General features: G+C 41.9%; 1 protein-coding gene across 1 annotated transcript in view; it reads right to left on the bottom strand.

Moving 5' to 3' along the window:
* Window positions 1-21,213, bottom strand: part of EFCAB3 (EF-hand calcium binding domain 3) — a 33,227-nt gene extending 12,014 nt beyond the window's left edge. Inside the window, exons 1-6 of the mRNA XM_056126575.1 lie at window positions 21,143-21,213; window positions 13,745-13,821; window positions 13,107-13,250; window positions 8,145-8,216; window positions 5,459-5,573; window positions 459-652 (exon numbers count right to left, since the gene is read on the bottom strand). Of these exons, the coding sequence (XP_055982550.1) occupies window positions 459-652; window positions 5,459-5,573; window positions 8,145-8,216; window positions 13,107-13,250; window positions 13,745-13,821; window positions 21,143-21,213 (673 nt within the window). The remainder of the gene's footprint in view (window positions 1-458; window positions 653-5,458; window positions 5,574-8,144; window positions 8,217-13,106; window positions 13,251-13,744; window positions 13,822-21,142) is intronic.
* Between the last annotated feature and the right edge of the window lie 3,547 nt (window positions 21,214-24,760).

Below are 24,760 nucleotides of genomic sequence, written 5' to 3'. Positions count from 1 at the left end.
CAATGGCATCACAAATGAGGTAAGGAGAAATTAATACTTAAAACACAACTTCCTGTTTTGCTTTGTCTATTCTCCTCAGTGCCCAGAATCCACCTTCTTCACATGCCACCTCCCACTCACCCACAGTCTTGAGGTTTCATCTGGGTGTCGTAGAATTCAAGTAGGGCAATGTTTGCTTTCACATGATACACATAAGACAGTCACTCAGAGTAGGGAGTGGTTCTGCTTTTACAGAGCCACTTTCCATTGGTATGTATTTGTAATTAGTAATATGGAAATAAATCTGAAAAACACTGGTTTCGGGAGATGGTTAAAGTGAAGGAGCTCATGTTCTGCCTTTGTTCCTCAGCACTGTATCCCCCTCACCCTCTGTTGGGTGTGACATCCACTCAGAGAAAAAAATAAAGAAAGACAAAAAAGACTTTACAACACCGGAGAGAGGACATAACGGCTCTTACTCTTGAGTTCTTCCAGAAATTTAAATAAATCCGTTTCTTTCATTATCGATATCCGGGCAGCATTGGCAAAGGCAGCTGTGCTTGAGTGTGGAGGTGTACAGATGTCTGACTTAAATCTCCTTCTTGAATAATCTGTAGCATAGGAACTCCATGCTATTCCTGAGGTACTCTCCTGGAGTTTTCTTCGGAAATACCTTTAAGAATAAGAATCCAGAAATGGATCAAGTTTTGTAGCTCTGGATCTGGGGAGTTAGCTCAGTAGCTAAGCACCTGTCTTGCATAAGTGGCACGGTATTCAGTTCCTAGAACTGCTTCATATCACCAAGTGCCACTTTTGGCCTGGTTGGAGTTGTGCACGCTACCGCAGCAAAAAATGAAAGGGAGGAGGGAAAAAGTCCTTAAGTCCTGCTGAAAAGTGCTTGAGAGTTGGATACAAAGAAAAAAAAGTTAAGTCGCAACTTATATGTGTTGGATAAGTTTATTTTAAACTTAATTTGTACATTCATTCAATATTGTTTATTGAGTGCCTATTTTTGTGACATTGTAGTGACCAGGTCACTGGTCTATTTTATGTTTATACCTCTGGGCTTTGACTTTCTTCCTTTTTCCCAAGACCTCCAAGTCTTTTTTTTTTTTTTTAAACTCAGGGTCTCACAGATGCTAGGCATCTATTCTACCACTGAGCTATCTCCCTGGTCCTGGCTTTGTGTATATTTATTATTTTGAAAATTAGGGTTCAGAGTTATGGTACAGTAGGCAGGGCACTTGCCTTGCACGCAGCTGACCTGGGATATATTCCCTGCAGCCCATGATCCTGCCAGGAGTGATCCCTGAGTGCAGAGCCAGGGGTAAGGTGACTATTTATTTTCTCCATTTCTCTCTTACAGCGGGCTGAAGCAATAGCACAGTGGGTAGGGCATCTGCCTTGCACGTGGCCAACCCTGGTTCGATTCCTCCACCCCTCTCGGGGAGCCCGGCAAGCTCCCGAGAGTATCTCTGCTCACACAGTAAAGCCTAGTAAGCTACCCATGACATATTCAATATGCCAAAAACAGTAACAGCAAGTCTCACAATTTGTTGTGAAATGTTACTTGTGCCCGCTCGAGCAAATCGATGAACAACAGGAGGACAGTGACAGTGACAGTGATGGTATATATCTCACATATCTTTTGTTAAGCTGACTCCTTAATGGTTAACTTAATGGTTTTGGATACTATTTTAAATAGGGATAGACTCCTTGATCACTTTCTCCTCTGTTTCATTCTTTGTATATAAGAATGCAACTAATTTTTGATGTATTAACTTTGTAGCTGAGCACTTTGCTGTATTGTTTTCTTGTTTTAAGGAGCTTATTTGAAATACCACAAATTTAAAATATCCTTTGGTGGAACAGAGAAATATCTCAATGGGCTGGTGTGCATGCTTTGCGTGCAGGAGGACTGTATTCCCTTCCTGGAACTGCATGTTCCCCTGACCACTATCAGGAGTTAGGAGTGAACCCCTAAGCATGCTTGGGTGGGCCAAGAACAACAACAACAAAACAAAACATATGCATATATTATTTTGTTCCTCAGTAGGTAATCTCTTCATAATACCCTATTTCTCTGTCAGATGTGGAACAGAGGATACACAAAATTCTACCCTTAATTCTAATTCAAAGGAGATTTTTGCAAGCTAAAAAGAGATAGAAGACCTTACAAGTGGAAAAATATCCCATGGTCATAGATTTGAAAAATCAATGTTATTGAAATAACTATCCTACCTAAACTATTATATAGATTCAATGCAATCCCCATCCAAATTCAGAGGATATTTTTCCAGAATTTAGAAAAGTTAGTAATAAAGTTTGTATAGAATCAGAAAAGACTACAATTAGTCAAACCATACTAAAAAATAAGAAACTGGGAGATATACCATTAACTATATTATGAAGTTATTGTGACCAAAACCTCATGGTGCTGTAATTAAGACAGACCACCAGAACAGTGGGTTAGAACTGAATACCTATGACAAAACCCCATGTATATGGGAAACATGAGCAGCTAATTTTTGACAAAGGAGCTGAGAACATGAAACGAACTATAGAGTCTCTTCAACAAATGGTGCTGGGAAACATGTAAGAAATTAAAGCTAGATCCATTTCTTATACCTCACACAAAAGTCAATTCAAAGTGCACTGAAGACCTGGAGATACGACCAGAAGCTATAAAGTACACTGAGGAAAATATAGGCAGAACACTTCAAGATTTGGACTTCAAAGGTTTCCTCAATGATCTGGTACCACTGGTAAATGCAACATAATAAAAAAATAAATAAATGGGACTGCATAAAGTTAAAGAGCTTCTGCATGGCAAAAGAAACATGGACTAAAACTAAAAGATAGCTAACTGAATGGGAAAAAATATTTGCATTCAACATATAAGATAAAGGTCTGATATCAAGAATACATAAAGTATTCACAAATATCAACAACAACAAAACAAAATTAAAAAACCCTGCCCAAAAAATGGGTAAAGGAAACGAACAGAGAAAGACAGGCAGGTTCTTAGCAGGCACATGAAGAAATGCTCAGCATCACTTTTCATCAGAGAAATCTAAATCAAGATGATAATGAGACATCATCTCACACCAGTGAGAATGGCACATATCAAAAATAGTAGGAACAATCTGTGTTGGCAGTAATGTGGTGAAAAAGGAACTCTCATCCATTGCTGGTGGAATGTTGTCTGGTACAAGCCATGTGGAAAACAGTATGGAGAGTTCTCAACAAACTTGGAATTGAGCTGCCATATGACCCATCAATTCCACTTTTTGGCATCTACCACCAGGTCATAAAAACAGTCTCTCAAAAGGACATATGCACACCATTATTTATTGCTGCACTAAGTATAACAGCTAGGATAGGAAATCAATCTAGATGCACAACAACAGACGAATACATTATGAAGATGTGGTATATATACACAGTGGAATATTATGCAGCTGCAAGAAATGATGAAATAATACAATTTGCTGCAACGTGACTGGAACTGGAAAACTTTATTTTAAGTGAAAAGGCCAGATGAAGAAAGGCAAATGCAGGACGGTCTCACTTACCTGTGGTATATAGAATACTGGATGAGGAGACATATTGTAGTAAAAGGAGGAAGCCTAGATCACCCTTGATCCCAGTGTTTAGAGAGGAAAGGACAGTAAAGGAAATAAATCAAGTGGGGGAAGAAGAGAATGAGAAGTAATGGATAAATAGGCATTAGGGCCTCAGTTAAACTGGTGATATGAGTGAGTGGTATAATATATCCAAAACAGAGAGTCAAAACTAAAAACATTAGATCTAAGCAGCACCACTGAAACTTTGTAATGTCTACAGGTGGGGATGGGTAAGGGGGTGGGGTGGGGAGGGAATATGGGAACACTGGTGGAGGGGAGTTGACAATGGTGGTGGAATTGGCATTGAAATATTATATGCCTAAACCTCAACTATCAATAGCTCTGTAAATCAAGTTTTTTAATAAAATTTTTTAAAAAAATTGTGGTATTCTATATTTTTACATCTAGATGGGATAGTTGACTGCTTTGGAAGAGCTGAAAGTTGAAAAGATTTGATAATGCCATACTTGATTTCTTTGATATAATGATAAAAATAGACCAATAAAATTTATTATACATGTATTTGCTGAAATAAGTATAGAAAGACTGCTCATTCTATTTTTGTTTCTGGGTCACAACCAGTGATGCTCAGGGGTTACTGCTGCTGGGGGTAGAATACTGCAAGTGCCCTACATGCTGTTCAATTTTGTAGTCCCTCACTCTCTATTTCAAATTTAATTCTGGCTCCAGTCCAAAGGCTACCTTGTGAGTTCTTTTTTTTTTTAATTTTACTGAATCACCATGAGATTACACGCTTTCATGTTTGGGTGCACATTCCCCACCACCAATGTTTCTGGTATACCCCCCCCCTTTCCCACCCTCCCCCTTTGAGTTATTCGTCGATTGCCTCGAGCAGGACCCAGTAACGTCTCTTTCATCCTAGCCCTGAGATTATGTTCAAGGCTCTTTAGGAGAATGAGACCCATCATTGTTACTGGTATTTGGCATATTTGGTACGCCACGGGGAGTTTGCCAGACTCTGCCCCTTTGAGTATATTCTCCATACTCTCTCTCTACTTTTGGGCATTATGGTTTGCAATACAGACACTGAGAGGTCATCATGTTTGTTCCTTTATCTACTTTCAGCACACATCTCCCATCCCAACCGGTTCCTCAAGCCATCATTTTCTTAGTAATCCCTTCTCTATTCCAGCTGCCTTCTCCCCTTTGCTCAATGAGGCAGGCTTTCAGCTATGGAGCAATCTTCCTGTCCCATGTATCTATTATCCTTAGGTGTCAGCTTCATGTTATGTTGTTTTTATATACCTTGTGTGTTCTAAACTTGGTGTTCCACATCTCAGAAGCTAAGGACATCTTTTTTTTTCTTTTTTGGGTCACATTCGGTGATACTCAGGGGTTACTCCTGGCTCTGAACTCAGGAATTACTCCTGGTAGTGTTTGGAGGACCATATGGGATGCCAGGGATCAAATCTGGGTCAGGCGCCTGCAAGGCAAATGCCCTATCCACTGTACTATCCCTCTGGCCCCAGATAAGGGCATCTTGATCCTATGGTGATTCCAGCAAGAATGGTAGTGTCTTGAATTGCAAAGCAGATTTCCAAACCCACTTAAAATCATCCTGGAAGAGTCTTTGTCCTCTAGGATTACCTAGCCTGGGGTAGGAAAGTCTGAACTGGGTTGGCTCTCTGAGACCTGGAGAGGGACTATGAGTTGGTCAGAGCTTAACATAGTGATCACAGAGTTCTGCACAACTGTGGGGATAGGAGTGGGGTCTCATGTGAGACACCTTTGTTTTCAACACAGCCTGTGAAGTAGAATGTTAGTAAGAGGTTAATAGCCTCCTCATAAGTGGATATGAGAAGGCTGATTTTGGTCCTTTGTTTTCCACTTACCTTACTATTTCCATTATAGTCTTTTTGGGTAGGGCTGAAGTCTCCACAAGTTTCGATAGGATTTCAAACAACAGGATCCCTGTGCTGCCGTCTGAATCTAAACAGGTGTCTTTTCCTAGAAAAATGGAAGGGGAAAAACAGACTTCAAAATGCCATCAGAGACGCAGAGGTAACTTAGAGGACTAGGGTCTATTTTGCATGCACGGGCAGGGTTACATTCCTGGCACCATATGGTAGGGTGTTTGCCTTGTATGTAGCTGACCCACATTTGATCTCCTGCATGCCATACAACCCCTAGAGCCCACCAAAAGTGATCCCTGAGAGCCAGGAGCAAGCCTTGAGTACCTCTGGGTGTGGCTCCAAAACAAAACACAACACAGTATTTATGATATTAATACCAAAGGTCTAGAAAATTAAAATAAACATTAAGTCTGTTTTATTCAGTTGATTTGGTTGCTAAATAGACACAATAATATAGAATAAAAAATGCTTTTAATCCAGTCACTTCTGTTTAACTATATTAAACAGTGATAGCACAACGGTAGGGCGTTTGCCTTGCATGCAGCCAACATGGCCGACCCGAGTTCGATTCCTCCGCCCCTCTCGGAGAGCCCGGGAAGCTACCGAGAGTATCTCGCCCACACGGAAGAGCCTGGCAAGCTCCCCGTGATGCATTCGATATGCCAAACACAGTAACAACAAAGTTTCCAATGGAGACGTTACTGGGCCCGCTCGAGCAAATCGATGAACGACGGGAGGGCCTTTACCTTACCTTTTAACTATATTAATGCCGATAGCACAGTGGGTAGGGCGTTCGCTTTACAAGCGGCCAACATGGCCGACCCGAGTTCGATTCCTCCGCCCCTCTCGGAGAGCCCGGCAAGCTACCGAGAGTATTCAATATGCCAGACACAGTAACAACAAAGTCTCCAATGGAGACGTTACTGGGCCCGCTCGAGCAAATCGACGATCAACGGGAGGGCCTTTACCTTTTATATTAATGCAGTTAAATATGAATTATGTGTTAAGGTCTATTGTTCTGTTCTTCCAAATAATCACTGACAAATACATTTTTGATTTTTTTTTTAGGAAGTAGAAAAGTTTATGGAAAAGAAGAAAAGAAAGGAAAAGGAACTCTCCTAGTAGGGAGGAACTTAACATAGGACTAAGTTTCATTTCTGATTTGTTGTTGTTTTTGGGCCACACCCAGCAGTGCTCAGAGAATACTCCTGGATTGGCACGAAGGGATCACGTTCAGGAGGTATTCAGGGTACTAAATGGGATTGGACCCAGATTAACCAATACAAGATAAACACCCTACCTTTGTACTATCACCCTCATTTCTGATTTGCAGGGAAATCCTGTTATTAGTACTCAGAAGCAGTAACTTCCATTTCTAATAAACAGAGGTTATAGCTCTATAAACATACAACTGAACTATGTTTTATATATTTTATAGGGCACTATTTTTTAAAAAAAAGTACATAAAGTATTTGACACCTGAAATGCTTTTATCCTAGAAAGTATGGTGTGAATAGTGTTTAGATTTTGGTGGTCAGATGAAGGGCAGACCATAAATAGCCTATAAACAAACCTTTAGAAGACTAACAATATTTCAAATATTTCATGTATCATTTATGAGGTGGGTGAGAACAGCCTCACAACCCCTAGTAGGATCTTCAGTCCTTCTAGTGGTGAGTAGCTTCATCAGGATGAAAAGACATTTTCAGAAACAGGAAGTTGTTTATATCTCTAGTTTCATGAGCATTTTTAAAAAAATTTTTGAGTCACTCCTGGCTCTGCACTCAGGAATTACTCCTGGCAGTGCTCAGGGGACCATATGGGATGCTGGGAATTGAACCTGGGTCAGCCATGTACAAGGCAAACGCCCTACCCACTGTGCTATTGCTCCAGCCGCATCATTTTTCTTTTTCTTAAAAAAATTATTTTGCTGTTTTTTTTTGGGCCACATCTGGCAAAGCTCAGAAGTTATTCTCTGGTGGTGCTTGAGGAGGAACCATATGAGATGCCATGGATGGAACCAGAATTTGGACCAACGTGTGCAAGGCAAACGCCCTACTCACTGTACCATTGCTCCAGCCCCTCATAAAGTATTCTTTGCTTTTCAAAGGAAAAGCCTCCCAAAGCAGCTCAAGCACTTGGAAAAGAATTAAAATATTGAGGCTCGGGAGATGCCTCCAAGGGCTGGAGCACATCGTTTGTATGCAAGCAAGCCAGGTTAGATTCTTAGCATCACAGGGTCCCTTAAACACTGCTGGGTGCAAACCTCAAACGCCAAGTTTGGAGTAGCCCCAAAGTATTACTGGGTGTGATAAAAATTAAAATTAAAACAATTTTAATTAAAATAAAAACTAAAATGCTATAAAGGAGATGAAATTTTACTACATTACATGTAGAAACTATGAGTGTTCTTATCAGAGACCAAAAACCAGAGTTTCCTGCAGCAGAACTTTAGACAATGCCTGTGTCTGCTTGGCAGATTTAAAATTCTAAAACTATAAATTTCCTTAGCAAATACTGTTTTTGAGAAACAATACAAAGTCACTCACATCCCAGACTACACCTTCCTGCTTCGTCTCCTAACTGGAAAAGGAAATGAGTACTGTTTGCTCTGCGGTGAGTTGCACCCCCCAGTTGTCATCTATTTGGGACAGTCTCCACTTACCCACAGCTCTCAGGAAGCGGTTCTTATCCGTTAGCACCTTGATAAAGTCGGAGAAACTCACTTTCCCATCTCCTGCAACAGAAATCCAGGTCTCAGAACAAGGATTCAAAATGTATTTTCATTGCCAGAACATACATTAAATATAAAAGTTGAAATACCTCACAATCACTGTTCAATAGTTAAAAATCAGAGAGCATTTTAGGACTGGAGATATACTCAGGTAAGCACAACTATTAAAGAGGTCTTAGCACCTACAGTCCACAGAAGCACTGAAATGGTCACGAAATTAAGGAGTCCCACTCCAGGCAACTGTTCCTTCATTTATTTCCTCGAAGCTTTCTGCTTTCCTACTGATACTATTTTGATTACTATAATCTCCAAACTTCATCCTGTTTCTTTGAAAATAAAAGGCTGGTGAATATTATGTGAGGGGAGTGTATGACAAACAAAAAACCAGAAATGGAGCAGATCATAAAAACAGGTTACATTTTCCTAGTGACACTGGCTCACATGTGACTTTGATGCTGATTGAACTGGACACTAACAGCCTGGTAAGGAGAGAAGAGAAGAAAATACACTGACTATTCCATATAATGTACCAGTGTGTACTGCTCATGACTAAAGCAGAATATTCAATGAAAATATTATCCATATGCCTTTAAAATATCAACAAATATCAACAAAAATGTTATGGTATTTAAAGTATAATGTAGGTGGGGGTATGGTGCAGCCAGCAAGTCAATCTACCTGTGAGGCAAGTGCATCAGCAGCCTGATGGAACCTTCAGACTTCCAAATACCCCCAAATTTCTGCTGTGCCTTTGGCCAGACCCCAAAAACTTGAGGCAAAGTTTACCAAGAAAATAAATGGCCAAAAGTTAGGCATGTGGGAGACACACTCACAAACCACCTCCGGCTCAGCTATATAATTGGAGGCATGGCTTCTCTGGTTCCTGATCAAACTGCTGAACAGCTGTGATCCCAGAGACTCAGAAACAAATCTAGAAACCCAAAGGCTTTTGGCAGAAATGCTTCAGTAGGTTACCAGCGCCGGGTCACCCCAGGTGGGAATAGGTTTTATGCCTTGGCTTGTTCCCCTTGGTGGCTCAGTGGCCGTCATCCTCCAGAGACCATTGGACAGTCAGATTTGGGCCCGCAGTGACAAGGCACGTGGGGCCTCAGAGGATGGGGGTGGAGCCAGCCCTTTCCTCCTGACGGCATCGAGACCCTGAGTCGCCACCTGAGCCTCTCTGGCTCCTGATCAAGCTGCTTATAGGCCATGATCCAGAACTCAGAAACAAATCTCAAAACTCAGCGATTTTTGGCAGAAATGCATCCAGACCCTGCAGTAGGTTACTGTCGTCAGGCCACCCCAGGGGGGAAAGGGTGCTGTCCCTCTGCCTGCTCCCCCTAGTTGGCTCGGTGGCTGCTGTCCTCCAGAGGCCATTGGGCAGTCAGATTTGGCCCCTCAAAGACGAGACACGCAGGGCCTCACGGGATGTGGGTGGAGCTGGTCCTTTCCTCCTGGTCCCAACAAGACTCCAATTCGCCGCCCATGAATGGCTTTTCTCGCTCCTCATCAAGCTGCTTAACGGCCACCATCCACCAGAGGCCATTGGACAGTCAGGTTTGGGCCCGTAGTGATGAGACACACGGGCATCACGGGATGGGGGTGGAGCCGGCCCTTTTGCTCCCCATCCCAATGAGACCCCGAGTTGCCACCCACGAATTGCCTCTCTGGCTCCTGATCAAATCATTTAATGGCCATGATCCCAGAGACTCAGAAACAAATCTCGAAACCTATCGGCTTTTGGCAGAAATGCGTCCGGTCCCTGCAGTAGGTTAATGGCGCTGGGCCAACCCAGGTGGGAATAGGCTTCATGCCTTGACCCGTTCCCCTTGGTGGCCCAGTGGCCCCCATCCTCCAGAGGCCACTGGACAATCAGGTTTGGGCCCGCAGTGATGAGACACGCGGGGCCTCACGGGATGGGAGGTGGAACCGGCCCTTTCCTCCCCACCCCAACGAGACCCTGAGTCGCTGCCCACCAACGGCCTCTCTGGCTCCTGATCAAGCTGCTTAATCACCATGATCCCAGAGACTCAGAAACAAATCTTGGAATCCAGTGGCTTTTGGCAGAAATGCGTCCAGACTCCGCAGTAGGTTACTGTCGCTGGGCCACCCCAGGGGAGAAAGGGTATTGTCTCTCCGCCTGCTCCCCCTAGTTGGCTCGGTGGCTGCTGTCCTCCAGAGGCCATTGGGCAGTCAGATTTGGCCCCTCAAAGACGAGACACGCAGGGCCTCACGGGATGTGGGTGGAGCTGGTCCTTTCCTCCTGGTCCCAACAAGACTCCAATTCGCCGCCCATGAATGGCTTTTCTCGCTCCTCATCAAGCTGCTTAACGGCCATGATCCCAGAAACTCAGGAACAAATCTCGGAACCCAGCAGGTATTGGCAGAAATCCCCCAGATTTATGTGTTAAAATTTTGGAATTTCAAAATCGCGCAGCCACTACTGCAGCCATGTGACATCATATGTTATTCATAACCGGCAATAGAAAATAAATTGTCTACTGTTCCCTTTTCAGCAGATCTGAGTGTTGGGGTAAAATTCCAAATGATAGCTTCTCCCCTCTGGAAAGAAAGATGGCAGCCGCTTGGGAGCCTCGTGGAAAGCCAGGTATGAGCCAGTGGTGACGGGGCGACTAAAACCTCATGGGAATGGGGGCGCTCCGGCCTTGTCCTTCATGCCCTACCGAGGTCACCAGTTGCCCCCCACGAGCGGCTCTCCAGCACGGCCATAGCTCCAGAAGCACAAGGACTTAATGCAGAGCCCAGCAGCTTGGAGCAGAAAAGTGAATGAACTATGCATTAATCCATACCACCATGTCGGCCCGGAGGGGAAAGGGTGGTGGTCCCTTCTGCCTTCTCCCCTCTGGAAAGAAAGATGGCAGCCGCTTGGGAGCCTTGTGGAAAGCTAGGTATGAGCTGGTGGTGACAGGGCGACTAAAACCTCATGGGAAGGGGGGCGCTCCGGGCTCGTCCTTCACGCCCTACCGAGGTCACCAGTTGCCCCCCATGAATGGCTCGCTGGCACGGCCATGGCTCCAGAGCACAGACACCAATCTCTTAATTATCTGACTCTCAGTAGAAATACTTCCAGGGCTAATAAGTAAAATAGCAAAAATCCAAAACCGCGTGGCCGCAATAACGGCCGCGTGACATCATTTAATTCTTGAACCCAGCTGTAGAAAGCAAATCATTTCACAATGCTTTTTCAGCATGTTTGATTTGGGGGGGTAAACTCTAAATAATAATGGTGCATATTTTATCCAAACAATGAATCTAGTCAAAGTAGATAGAGTGTTAACTAGAATTCATCTGCCTCACAGGCATTGGGAGGGGTGGGGGGTGGGGGTTTATTGGGGTTCTTCGTGGTGAAAAATAAGTATTGGTAAAGGGAAATGTGTTCGATATTTGCATGACCGAGACCTAAACCTGAAAGCTTTGTAACTTTTCCCACAGTGATTCAGTAAATAAATTATTTAAAAAATCCCAAATGATAATGGTGGGTCTGGTGTCAAAATATTGAATGCAATTAAACTAGAGAGAGAGCAATGTGGAAATCATCTGCCCCACAGGTAGGGGGAGGGTGTGGGATGGGGTTATACTGGGGTTTTTGGTGTGGAGAATGGGCACTGGTGAAGGTATGGGTGTTTCATTGTATGACCCAGACTTAAGCCCAAAAGCTTTGTAACTGCTCTCACAGTGATTCAATAAATAAAATTATAAAATATGAAAAAAAAGTAAGGTGGAGTTCATGCCCAATTCAATCAGCTAATCAGTGACCGAATAAATAGCAGTACTCCTACATAAAAAAAAGTATAATGTAGGTGGGCTCTAATAATAGAAGGCTTTTATTAATATGCGTCAAGTCTTGGGAATGTATTTACTTGCTTAGTAAATAGCATTTTTGAAAAATTATTGATGCTTTCTTTCGTGTGTTTTTTATTCCTTCCCCCACCCCCTCTTTTGTTTTAGGTCACACCTAGTGATGCTCATGGCTTTCCTCTTGGCTCTGCATGAAGGAATTTCTCTTGGCAATGCTCAGAAGACTATATGGGGTGTTAGGTATCGAACACAGGTTAGCCACGTGCAAGGCAAATGCCCTACCCACTGCATGACCACTCTGGCCCCAGTGATTTTTCAAGGCAAATTCCAAAATGTACATCTTGGGGCCAGAGCGATAGTACAGTGGATAGGGTGTTTGCCTTGCACATGGGTGGCCAGGGTTCAATTCTGGCATCCCATATGGTCCCCAAGCACCACCAGGAGTAATTCCTGAGGGCAGAGCCAGGAGTAAGTCCTGAGCATGGCTAGGTGTGGTCCAAACCCCAATAAACAAATGAATCTAAACAAACAAACTTCCCCAAAATAAAACATCATGATAGGTAATCTAAATTTGAAAATTTGATATAAAAACTTGAGTCAGTTTTAGGTTACACATAGGATTTTTCAATACCATTTTCAAGTTTTAATTTGATTTCATAATTTGTATACATAGCTCATTGATAGGGCTGGAGCGACAGCACAGCCGGTAGGGAGTTTGCCTTGCATGCAACCAACCCGGCTGACCCAACTTCGATTCCTCCGCCCCCTTGGAGAGCCTAGCAAGCTACCGAGAGTATCTTGCCCACACGGCAAAGCCTGGCAAGCTACCCATAATGTATTAGATATGCCAAACACAGTAACTAGTGTCACAATGGGGACATTACTGGGCCCTCTGGAGCAAAAATTGATGAACAATGGGAGGACAGTGACAGTGACAGTGACCTCATTGATACTTAGAAATGTATATATATATATATTTCTTCATAAAACAAGTTCTCATATTTATATTATCACTAAGGGAAAATATATTCATAAAAATTTATGAGAAAAGTGATGACAAGTCAAAGTACTCACGATCAATATCAGCATATCTTAGTTCATTACAGACATCATGCTTGTTTAGATTCATGCCTAACTTTGATAGAGTGCGCATCATTCCATATAAATCAATACAGCCATTTTTATCCTTGTGAAAGAAATTGAAGGCAGTTTTGAAGGCTGGAGAAAATGAAATTTAGTTGAGTTATTCAAGAAAAATACATATTCTAATGAAATTAAGACAGACAGTACAGTTGTTTGGAGAAAATTATATAAATCACGTTTTATGGATGGTGGGCCACACCTGGTGATACTCAGGGGTTACTCATAGCTCTACACTCAAGAATTCTGGTAGTGCTCGGGGGATCATATGGGATGCCAGAGGTCAAATATGGGTTGGCAGTGTGCAAGGCAAACACCCTATTTATTGTGCTATTGCTCCAGCCCCGAAATAAGTATTTTTCAAAGTCACATCATAGACATTTCTTATAAAGCAGTGCTCAGAATTACTTGCTTCTGTGCTCAGGGGGACAAATCTGGGGTACTGGGGATTAAACCTGGTTCGGCCCTGTGCAAGGCAAGTACCCTACCCTATGTACTACTTCTCTGTCCCCTGAGCAGCTATATTAATTGACTTTTGCTTATGCTTTCATTTAGGGGATGATTCTCATTACCTTGTATTTGTGAAGGAGTCAACTTATTTTCAATGCTGTCAAAATGACATGGGAGAAATCCTGATAAATCCTTTTCCCTGAAAAAAATATATGAAAAGATTTAGTGCATAAACAAAGCAAGCAAATATTAGTTCTGTTCATGAGTTGTGCAGATCAGAATAACTGTAGGCATCATAATATGTCTCATCACACTACCTAAGGTAACTCTTACTGCAACTTCTATTAGTGAAAGAGCAGACAGCAAGAAATGGTTTGGCAGGAAGTCCCCTTCTGCCCTGTACTGGTCCATTACTCTTTTTCCATTTTTAACAAGAGGAAACTTAAACTTAAATAAACTTACCTCAAGTAACTCATATAGCAAGTGTAATCCTGTGACTCAAACCAGGGTTACCTGACTCCAAAGCTCAAGGTTGTTAGCCTCATGCTATTTCCATTGTTAGAAATATAAGCTATTTAAAATTACTAAGACATAAATTTATGATGAGTATATCATTACAGTAAAATTTTTCTATTATAATTATTTTACAACCAATTAACAAATTGTGTAAGAGAAGATTTCTCCCTTTCTCTCTTCTGGGTATTATAACACCTTGCATAACATTATTTTTTCAGAAAAATAAAACCTGGAAGGGGCTGGAGTGATAGCACAGCGGGTAGGGCATTTGCCTTGCACACGACTGACCCAGGTTCGATTCCCAGCATCCCATATGGTCCCCTGAGCACCGCCAGGAGTAACTCCTGAGTGCAAAGCCAGGAGTAACCCCTGAGCATCTCCGGGTGTGACCCAAAAAGAAAAAAAAACTGGAAAAATGTTTTTAGGATATTTTGTATATATTTTGTAATTTGTTAGTTCAGCAACATAAAAATGTATTATTCAAAAACTGGGTTTGGGGGCTGGAGCGATATCACAGTGGGTAGGGCGTTTGCCTTGCACGCGGCCAACCCAGATTCGATTCTCAGCATCCCACATGGTCCCCTGAGCACCGCCAAGAGTAATTCTTGAGTGCAGAGCCAGAAGTAACCCCTGTGTATTGCTGGGTGTGGCCCAAAAAGCAAAAAAAAAAAAAAAAAACCCAAAAAACACCTGGGTTTGTTTATAGCAAAAATAATCTTGTAATTGTATAAATTTATTTTATTTAAAACCATTTCACTTTGATACTAGTAGAAGTAAAAGTTTTATGAAAAGGCTGAGGATGTGGCTCAGCAATAGAGTACTTGCCTTGCATATGTGTATAGGGTTCCATCCCTGGAACTGCAAAAAATAAATAAAATGTTATAAGAAAAAGGGTTTTAAAATATGCAACCTCTTATATTTCTGTGACTTTTGTTGGGGCCTCCTAAACAGTGTTCAGGGGCGATTTCTGGTGCTACTTGGTCAATAGGTCCAGCAATTTAACATTTTAGTGGTGCTAGTGGTGCTAGGGGATACCAGGGCCAACCCAGCAGTGCTTAGGGGCTTGCAGGGCTACACCTGGCTTTCCTCAGGAGACCATTTAGTGTCAGGGATAGAACTAGAAGCCTGTGCATACAAGGTTCATGAACCCTGAGCTATCTTCCTTGCTCCAATTTTTGTGCTTCTATGAGAACTAGTTAAAAAGTATCACAGAGAAAGAAAACAACCAGTGTTGGGATGAATGTGGGGGAAATGGAACCTTCATCCACTGATGGTGGGAATTTTGACTGGTTGAACCTTTTTGGAAAAGGATATGGACACCCCTCAAAAAACTTAGACTTGAGCTTTCACATGCAACTCCACTTTGGTGGATCTACCTCAAGGGTCAACAAATTCTACTCAGAAGACATTTATGTGCCTATCTTTATGGCACTATTACTCACCATATCCAATATCTGGAAAAACCCAAGTGTCCAAGAAGATGACTGATTAAAGAAACTATGATATAATATACAATGGAATACTATTTGGCTATAAGATGAAATCAAGCAATTTGCTGCTACATGGGCGGAACTGGAATGTATTATGCTGAAAGAAATCAGTCAGTAGTGTGTGTCTCTGTGTTTGTGTGTGTGTGTGTGGAGATACAGAATGATCTCTCTTATATTTGGAATATAAAAACATATAGTGCTGGAGCGATAGCACAGCGGCAGGGCATTTGCCTTGCACGCAGCCAACTTGGTCAACCTGATTCGATTCCTCCATCCCTCTCAGGGAGCCCGGCAAGCTACTGAGAGTATCTCGCCCGCACGGCAAAGCCTGGCAAGCTACCCGTGACGTATTCTATATGCCAAACACAGTAACAACAAGTCCCACAACGGAGACATTACTGGGCCCGCTCAAGCAAATCTATGAACAATGGGAGGACAGTGCAGTGCTATAGTAAGAAACAACAAATGGCCCAAAGTAACAGAACCTAAAACTGGTTTACAGAACAAAGATTACCAGGGCAGTGAGATGTGAGGAGTGAGGAGAGGGCAATTCCACCGCCCTCTCAGAGAGCCTGGGGAGCTACCGAGAGTATCTCGCCTGCACGACAAAGCCTGGCAAGCTACCCGTGACATATTCAATATGCCAAACACAGTAACAACAAGTCTCAAAATGGAGACGTTACTGGGTCCGCTCGAGCAAATCAATGAACAACGGGAGGACAGTGCTACAGTGCTACTTTGATTAATATTTATTGAAAAAAATGCAATAATGAAATAGAAAGTTCTTAAAATTTTTTGAGGACATTTTAATAATGTTAAAATTTATGGTATTGATATGTAAAATTACTACACGCAATCACTACCAACGTACAGTTTTTTTGTTTGTTTGTTTCATTTTGCTTTGGGCAAAGCTGAGGGTTTACTCCTGGATCCACACTCAGCAAAGCTAAGGGGTTACTCCTGGATCTACACTCAGGAATTATTCCTGGAGGCGCTTGGGGGACTATATATGGGATATCAGGATTGAACGAAGGTTGGCCATGTGCAAGGCAAGCACCCTACCCTCTATACTATCTCTCTGACAACCCCAAAGTGCAAATTTTAAGAAGAAGCAAATAGAAGGTCAGGCAAGGTAGTCTAACACTGGAAAAAAAAAAAAGATTCTTCAGGTGCCAGAGGGACAGTACAGGAGGTAAGTCATGTTTGGTCCCCTGAACACAGCTAGGGGTGATTTCTGAGCAGAGTCAGGAACATCCCCTGAACATAGCTGGAGGTGCCTCCACCATCTCTGCTCCACCTCCTCAATGAAAAAAGGACATTCTGAGGTCCAGAAGATGGTTTAGTGGCTTAAAGCGCTTCCAAAGCAAGTACAAGGCTATGGATTCAAGCCCCACTGCTCCCCAGTGTGCTGAGGATTGCTACCTCCATATGGGGAGAAACAAAAATTTTTTTTCCAAACCTCATCTTAGACTGAACGTGGAAAGATCTTTTTATTCTTATAATATTTCAAAGGTTTGAAGCACCTTAGTTCTGTAATGAATCCAATCTAGCCTCTCATCTCATATAGGAATTTGCTTTGCATGTGATATTATCTTGTCTTCGCTTAACTACTTGTAGTGATAAGAGTTTATAATGCAAAGTATAAGAACAATGAAATCAATAGGTTTGACTGCCAAAAATTTATTCTTTTCTCATCCTTCTAGACAGTTGTTAATATATTCCAGTGGCACAGTCAAGAACATTAAAAGAAATAATCTCAGTGACAAAGAAAACTGATCAAATAAAACACAGATCTAACTTTCACTTTCAGTAATTAGTGACAACTATTGATTAGTAGTCACTTAAGAGAACTCTATGGTTAATGTTACAAGACAACTTGTTTTCAATTTTAGCCCAAAGTCAATTGTGGTCAATTTACTAGATTTCGTTTTACTGGTCACATCTGAATTAAAGATCTTTCTTTCTATAATACTCTGACTAGTTTAAGGATTTGGGTATATCTTATAATCCAGTAAGTTTATTCTCCTTCTAACTGGCACAAAAATATCTTGATTTATAATGAAAACTGTTTACATTTTTGTTTTGGGGTCACACCCAGCAGTGCTCAGGCTTTACTCTGGCTCTGAGCTCAGGGATCACCTCTGGTGGTCCTCAAGGGACCATATAGGGTACCAGGGACCAAAAACTCATGTCAGATGTATGCAAAGCAAATGTCGTACCCTCTGTACTATATCTCCAGCTCAGTAATGATAACTATTTTGAAAAATATAACAGTTATACCCTGAAGTGCTGGAGGTACCTAGGGTCAGGTCAGAAAATGCTTTGGGGGTGTGATGTAGTGTCAGGGCCTTGTACATGCCAGGCACATGCTTGACCACTTTAGATATCTTCTTATCCCTAATGAATAGAACTGGCATTGACTATGAAACTTAGAGTTTTTCATTTTCCTCCCCATAGAATTTTAATTAGGAATTCTGCCACCACCTAATGATAACTTAAGTCTACAAATGTATTCTGATCCCTCACAGAAATATGTCATTTGGGAGGACAGGAATGATAACTTTTTGCTTAAAAAACGAATATATTTCCTTTCTTTTTTCTTGCAGGTGGGGAGGTTGGGCTATACCTTTTGGTGCTCAGAGGCGATTCCTGGTTCTTTGCTTAGGAGTAACTGGCAGTGCTCAGGGGACCATATGTGGTGCCAGGAATAGAACTGGCACTGACCACATTCAAGGCAAAGAAATACATCCTGTATTATCTCTTCTGCCCTATATTTTCTTTTTTTTAATAACAATTATCATTTGGCCTAAAGAAACAATACAGTAGCTGAGAGCACCTGCCTTGTAACCTTGCAAACATGTGGTCATGAGTTCAAAGTCCTGGAGTCCCACATGCACTGAGTGTAATTCTGTTATCTCTGCTGTTTGAGCCTTGCAGCCCTGCTGTTTGTGATCTCTGGAGCTGCAGGAGATTTTCAGTATCACTAAATTCGGGTAGTGATGCCACATTAAAGTATCACAAAAAGGACACAATGTGAACCCTTGTGAGAACCACTAAAACTGTATGAGGGAACCATACTCAGGAAAGGTGACCTGGTGAGCATGTACGTGAGCAGCACAGGGACCCCTGGGAAAGTACTATGGGGGGGGGATGGGAGTGTTAACACCATCATCAGTTGCATGTACAACTTTCAGTCATTAAATAACATCAACGACAATGAAGGGAAGGGGGAAAGGAAATAAAACTTTATCTTAGATTCAGGTATTTTGTTTTATAGATAAATTATCAGAATAGATATTAGAAGAACATTCTAATTTACTTCACCTTAGTCTTTATGATCATTTATCACTTTAGTAGTCATTTTTTTTTTTGCTTTTTTTGGGTCACACCCAGCAATGCACAGGGGTTACTCCTGGCTCATGAACTCAGGAATTATTCCTGGTGGTGCTTGGGGGACCATATGGAGTGCTGGGAATTGAACCCGGGTAGGCTGCATGCAAGGCAAATACCCTACCCACTGTGTTATCACTCCGGCCCCAGAAATAATTTTTTTTAAAATTTTAATGTAAAATTTACATTAAACATTTATTTATTCAGACATTGATTAGGCTGATTGAATTGGACATGAACTCCACCTTACTCTTTTTCTTTTTTATAAATTTATTTATTGAATCACTGTGAGAGCAGTTACAAAGCTTTTGGGAAGCTTGGTCATACAATGATGAAACACCCGTCCTTTCACCAGTGCTCATTTTCTACCACCAAAACCCCCAGTATACTCCCCATCCCACATTCTACCCCTACCTGTGGGGCAGATGATCTCTACATTACTCTTTCTCTCTCTCTCTACTTTGATTACGTTCAATATTTCTACATCAGACCCACCATTATTATTTGGGATTTTACCCAACACTCAGATCTGCCAAAAAGGCAACCATATTTGGAAAACAGTATGGACGTTTCTCAAAAAATTAGAAATTGAGCTCCCATTTGACCCAGCGATACCACTCCTGGGAATATACCCCAGAGAGGCAAAAATGTGTAGTCGAAGTGACATCTGCACTTGTTTGTTCATTGCAGCACTGTTTACAATAGCCAGAAACTGGAAGAAACCTGAGTGCCCAAGAACAGATGACTGGTTAAAGAAACTCTGGTACATCTACACAATGGAGTACTACGTAGCTCTTAGAAAAGATGAAGTCATGAAATTTACATACAAGTGGTACAATATGGAAAGTATCATGCTAAGCGAAATGAGTCAGAAAGAGAGGGATAGACATAGAAAAATTGCATTCATCTGGGGGATATAAAGCAACAAAATATGAGATCAATACCTAAGAATAGCTGAGATCAACACCAGGAGGATTACTCCATAACTTAGAGGCCAGCCGGATATTCTAGGGGAAAGGGCAGTTCAGATAGAGAAGGGAACACCAAATGAAAGGTGTTTGGAGGATCCTCCCAGGAGGGGAAATGCATGTTGAAAGTAGACTATGGACTGAACATGATTGCCACTCAATGCCTCTTTTGCAGACCACAACACCCAAAAGGAGAGAGAGAACAAAGGGGAATGCCCTGCCACAGAGGCAGGGTGGGAGGGGGGTTGGGGGGAAATGGGCACTGGTGGAGGGATGGGTATTTGATCATTGTATGACTGAAACTCAGGCACAAAGATTTGTAAATCTACAACTGTACCTCATGGTGCTTCACTAATAAAAAAAAAAGGCAACCATAGCCAATTTGTTTTCTATTGTTGGTTATGAATAACATATGATGTTGCATGGCCACAGTAGTGGCCATGTGATTTTAAAATTCCAAAATTTTAATAACTAAATCTGGAGGGATTTCTGCAAAAACCAGCTGGGTTCCGAGATTTGTTCCTGAGTCTCTGGGATCATGGCCGTTAAGCAGCTAGATCAGGAGCCAGAGAGGCCGTTCGGGGGTGGTGACTTGGGGTCTCATTGGGATGGGGAGGAAAGGGCCGGCTCCACTCCCATCCTCTGAGGTCCCACATATTTTGTCACTGCAGGCCCAAACCTGACTGTCCAATGGCCTGTGGAGGCTAGTGGCCACCAAGCACCAAGGGGGAGCAGGCAGAGGGACAGCATCCTTTCCCACCTGCGGTGGCTCGGCAACCGTAACCTACTGTGGGGACCAGACACATTTCTGCCAACAGCCATTAGGTTCCGAGATTTGTTTCTGAGTCTCTGGGATGATGGCTGTTAAGTTTGATCAGGAACCAGAGAGGCCTTGCCTCCAATTATATAGCTGAGTTGGAGGTGGTTTGTGGGTGTGTCTCCCATATACCTAACTTTTGGCCATTTACTTTCTTGGTAAACTTGTACCCAAGTTTTTGGGGTCTGGCCAAAGACACAGCAGCAATTTTGGGGTATCTAGAAGTCTGAAGGCACCATAAGGTTGCTGACGCACTCTCCTCACAGGTACAGATTGACCTGCTGGCGGCACCATACCCCATTTATCTTAACGTATTTATAATTTTAATTCATTACTTACGTCTTGGTACTGTGGGAACTTTTTGTTAGAGGACTAAGTTTAAATTTTCCTCTACAATCAGCAACTTGCATTTGGTCAGTAACACTGGAATTCAGAAGAGACAATTAGAGATCAAAGCACAGATTAATTTCTCTATATTATTTTGTAACTTTCCAAGTTCAAGAATTGGAGTTTGCAATCCAGGGCTTCAAGGAATAGACATATATGAAGATCCAAATTGGAACTCTGATAAAAGTTGAAAGGCCATATGGAGAACTCCTTTACCCTCCCTAGATTGCTAAGCAAAATTTCTTGCTACTGCTTCCCTTTTGAATTGTGAAATTCCAATGGCACTACATAAAAATAAATGGTAACAAGTGTTCCAAGTAAAACATCCTGAAAACACATGAAAAGTTAGAGGCAAAACTAATTTTTCAAATTAGTTTAACATTTCTTGTCATGAGAGATTTAAATCATATGGTATTTCTAAAATATTTACCTAATTATGTGAATCTTTGAAACCTACCTGATAATAAGCAGACTTTTTCAGGATTTCCTTCAGAGAAGTTCACTTCTGCCCTGTCAGTTTTTATCCCACTGTATTTCTTAAAAGTAGGAATGAGATACAGGATACAGTGACAGTGCTGCTCTGCTATCCTAGGCCATCCTGAGTGGGCTCTTAACCTCCCTCAGTGGCTGCCCTAACTCTTTCTTTGCACTTCTGCATGGTCTGAGAATCAGGGCTTATGGATCTGAAGTTGGGTTGGCAGGGACTCCAGTTGTCTTTTTCTTTTTCTGTTCAATGTCAAGAGTCAAGACCAGGGCCTCACAAACACAAAGTGAGTCCACTGGGCCACTTCCCTGGTGACTTATATTTTCAAAATATGCATCATTGACACATTTGGTCATTGACAAGAAAGCTGAATTTCTGGCTTAGGAAGAAGAAGCAATAAAATATTAAGCTGTGAATAAAAAGTTTCTAAATGATTAGCATCTGGTTCATTTTCTCAGGTCTTCTCAGAGTCTGTAGAGCAGCTGTTAGCTCTAAACAACTGAATGATTTAGTAAATATCTAGAAACTTACCACAGAGCAGGAAACTCAGGATTAGTAATTCAGACACTTGAAAAGAGCTGTGTAGTCATTCTTGTGACTCAGAATAATCATTACTTAAAATAGTTACCTTCAATATTTCATAGAGAAGACGTACTTGAAAAAATAACTATATTTCTATAAAATCTGAGAATTTACCTTCTTTTAAGCTGTGCTTCTTACTATTTCTGGGCTCCAGTTAAATCAAGAATCTAATAAAGGGTTTGTTCCATCATACAACTGTGACCTCATACACTACTCAGTCTCAGGTCAGGATCTGAAGGATATGTAAGCTGCTTTCAGTTTTAGAGCCATTGAGATTTCAAACCAGTTCATTTAGCACCCTGGGATTATGCGAGGATGAGAATTACATTATTACATTATTACAATATTTTTATACTTGGGATTTGAGGAAAAGAAAAGTTTTAAAAATCTGTATTAACACACTTTCATGTTAAATATTAATGAGTTGAAAGCTGTAGAAAATTTTACTTTCTTTAATGATGCTAAGAACCATTTGATTATTTAACTCACATGTGGCATTTGGATAAAAAAAAAAGATGAACTAAATTAAAAACAAAAGAGCGTTGGGATTCTAGCATCAATTAGTGATTACCAGAACAAAAGAGGAAAGGGTGTAGACAAAACAAGACAAAGGAGCCCAATGTATGATGGACAGAATAGGGCTTTCTGGGGAGAACTTAATTTTGAGCGACACACACTAAAATATATGCTGCTACAATATGATGTTGCTTTAAGAAAAAAAGATTAGGGAAAAATACACAGCATTGTTTTCATTTATTAATTTTAATTTAATTTTTTGCTTTTTGGGTCACACTCGGCGATACTCAGTGCTTAATCCTGGCTCTGCACTCAGGAATTACTCCTGGCAGTGCTCAGGGGACCATATGCAGTTGCCCCGTCACCACCGGCTCATACCTGGCTTTCCAAAAAGCTCTGAGGTGGTGGCCACCTTGTATGCGGTCCAGATGCATTTCTGTCAAAAGCCGCTGGGTTTCATTTGAGATTTGTTTCTGAGTCTCTGGGATCATGGTCATTAATTAGCTTGATCAGGAGCCAGAGAGGCCGTTTGTAGGCGACGACTCGGGGTCTCATTGGGATGGGGAGGAAAGGGCCAGTTCCACCCCCATCTGGTGTGGCCCCACGTGTCTCATCATTGCAGGTCCAAACCTGACTGTCCAGTGACTCTGGAGGATGGCGGTCACCGGGCTGCCAGGGGAACAGGCCAAGGCACAAAACCTATTCCCACCTGGAGTGGCCCAGCCCCAGTAACCTACTGCAGAAACAGGATGCATTTCTGCCAAAAGCCTTTGGGTTCCGAGATTCGTTTGAGTATCTGGGATCATGGCTGTTAAGCAGTTCGATCAGGAACCAGAGAGGCCATGCCTCCAATTATATAGCTGAGCTGGAGGTGGTTTGTGAGTGTGTCTCCCACATACCTAACTTTTGGCCGTTTACTTTCTTGGTAAACTTTGCCCCAAGCTTTTGGGATCTGGCCAAAGGCACAGCAGCAATTTTGGGGTATCTGAAAGTCTGATGGTGTCATCAGGCTGCTGATGGACTCACCTCACAGGTACAGATTGACCTACTGGCAGCACCATGTCCCCTAGACTTACAAATTTTTGTGCTTGGGTTTCAATTATACAATGATCAAGTACCCATCCCTCCACCAGTGCCCATTTTCCACCACCACGGATCCCAGTATCCCTCCCACCCCTTGCCCCTCCCCCCGTCCCACCCTGCCTCTGTGGCAGGGCATTCCCTTTTGTTCTCTCTCTCCTTTTGGGTGCTGTGGTTTGCAAAAGAGGCACTGAGTGGCAATCATGTTCATGACCAGAGAATTTCACTCATGTATTTACTGAAGAGAATGAAGATATGTTTATAAAATACGTGTATGAAAACAACTTCATTGCCTTTTTATTAACAAAAAAAAAAAAAAACCCAAACTGTAACAAACCAGTTGTCCCCCAAATGTGGAATATACAGACAAATTATGAGTATTTGTACAATGGAAATACTGGGAATAAAAAGAGAATGCATTATTGATCTATATATAAAAAAAAAACTGTTTCACTGTTGAAACCCAGGATGCATGACCAAAAACAACAGATTTGGACTGGGAATGAGGCTAGGCAGTAGAATTTATGCCTCACACATTTGAAACTCCAGAGTAACTGGAGTTAGTTACTCTGGAGAACGTGGCAGGTTACCAAAAGTATCCTGCCCACAAAGCAGAGTCTGGCAAACTCCCTGTGGCGTATTCAATATGCCAAAAACCGGTAAAAATGATGGGTCTCATTCTCCTGAGTCTGAAAGAGCCTCGAATGTGGCAATTTTTTAAATCTCAGGGTTAGGACGAAGGAGACATTACTGGGGCCTGCTCGAGGCAATCGATGACCAACAGGATGACAGTGATACAGTGATACATTTGAGAACTGGGTTTAATCCTTGGCACCACAAAAACAAAAGAAAACAAAAAGCGATAGGCTTGTAGTCTAGAATATGAAAATGGCAACATAAAAAGAGCA

This window comes from Sorex fumeus, unplaced genomic scaffold, assembly GCF_029834395.1.
Source record: "Sorex fumeus unplaced genomic scaffold, SorFum_2.1 ptg000063l, whole genome shotgun sequence".
NCBI classification, from domain to species: domain Eukaryota; kingdom Metazoa; phylum Chordata; class Mammalia; order Eulipotyphla; family Soricidae; genus Sorex; species Sorex fumeus.
The sequence above is the reverse complement of the archived record's forward strand: the minus strand, read 5'-3'. Positions and strand labels throughout refer to the sequence as shown.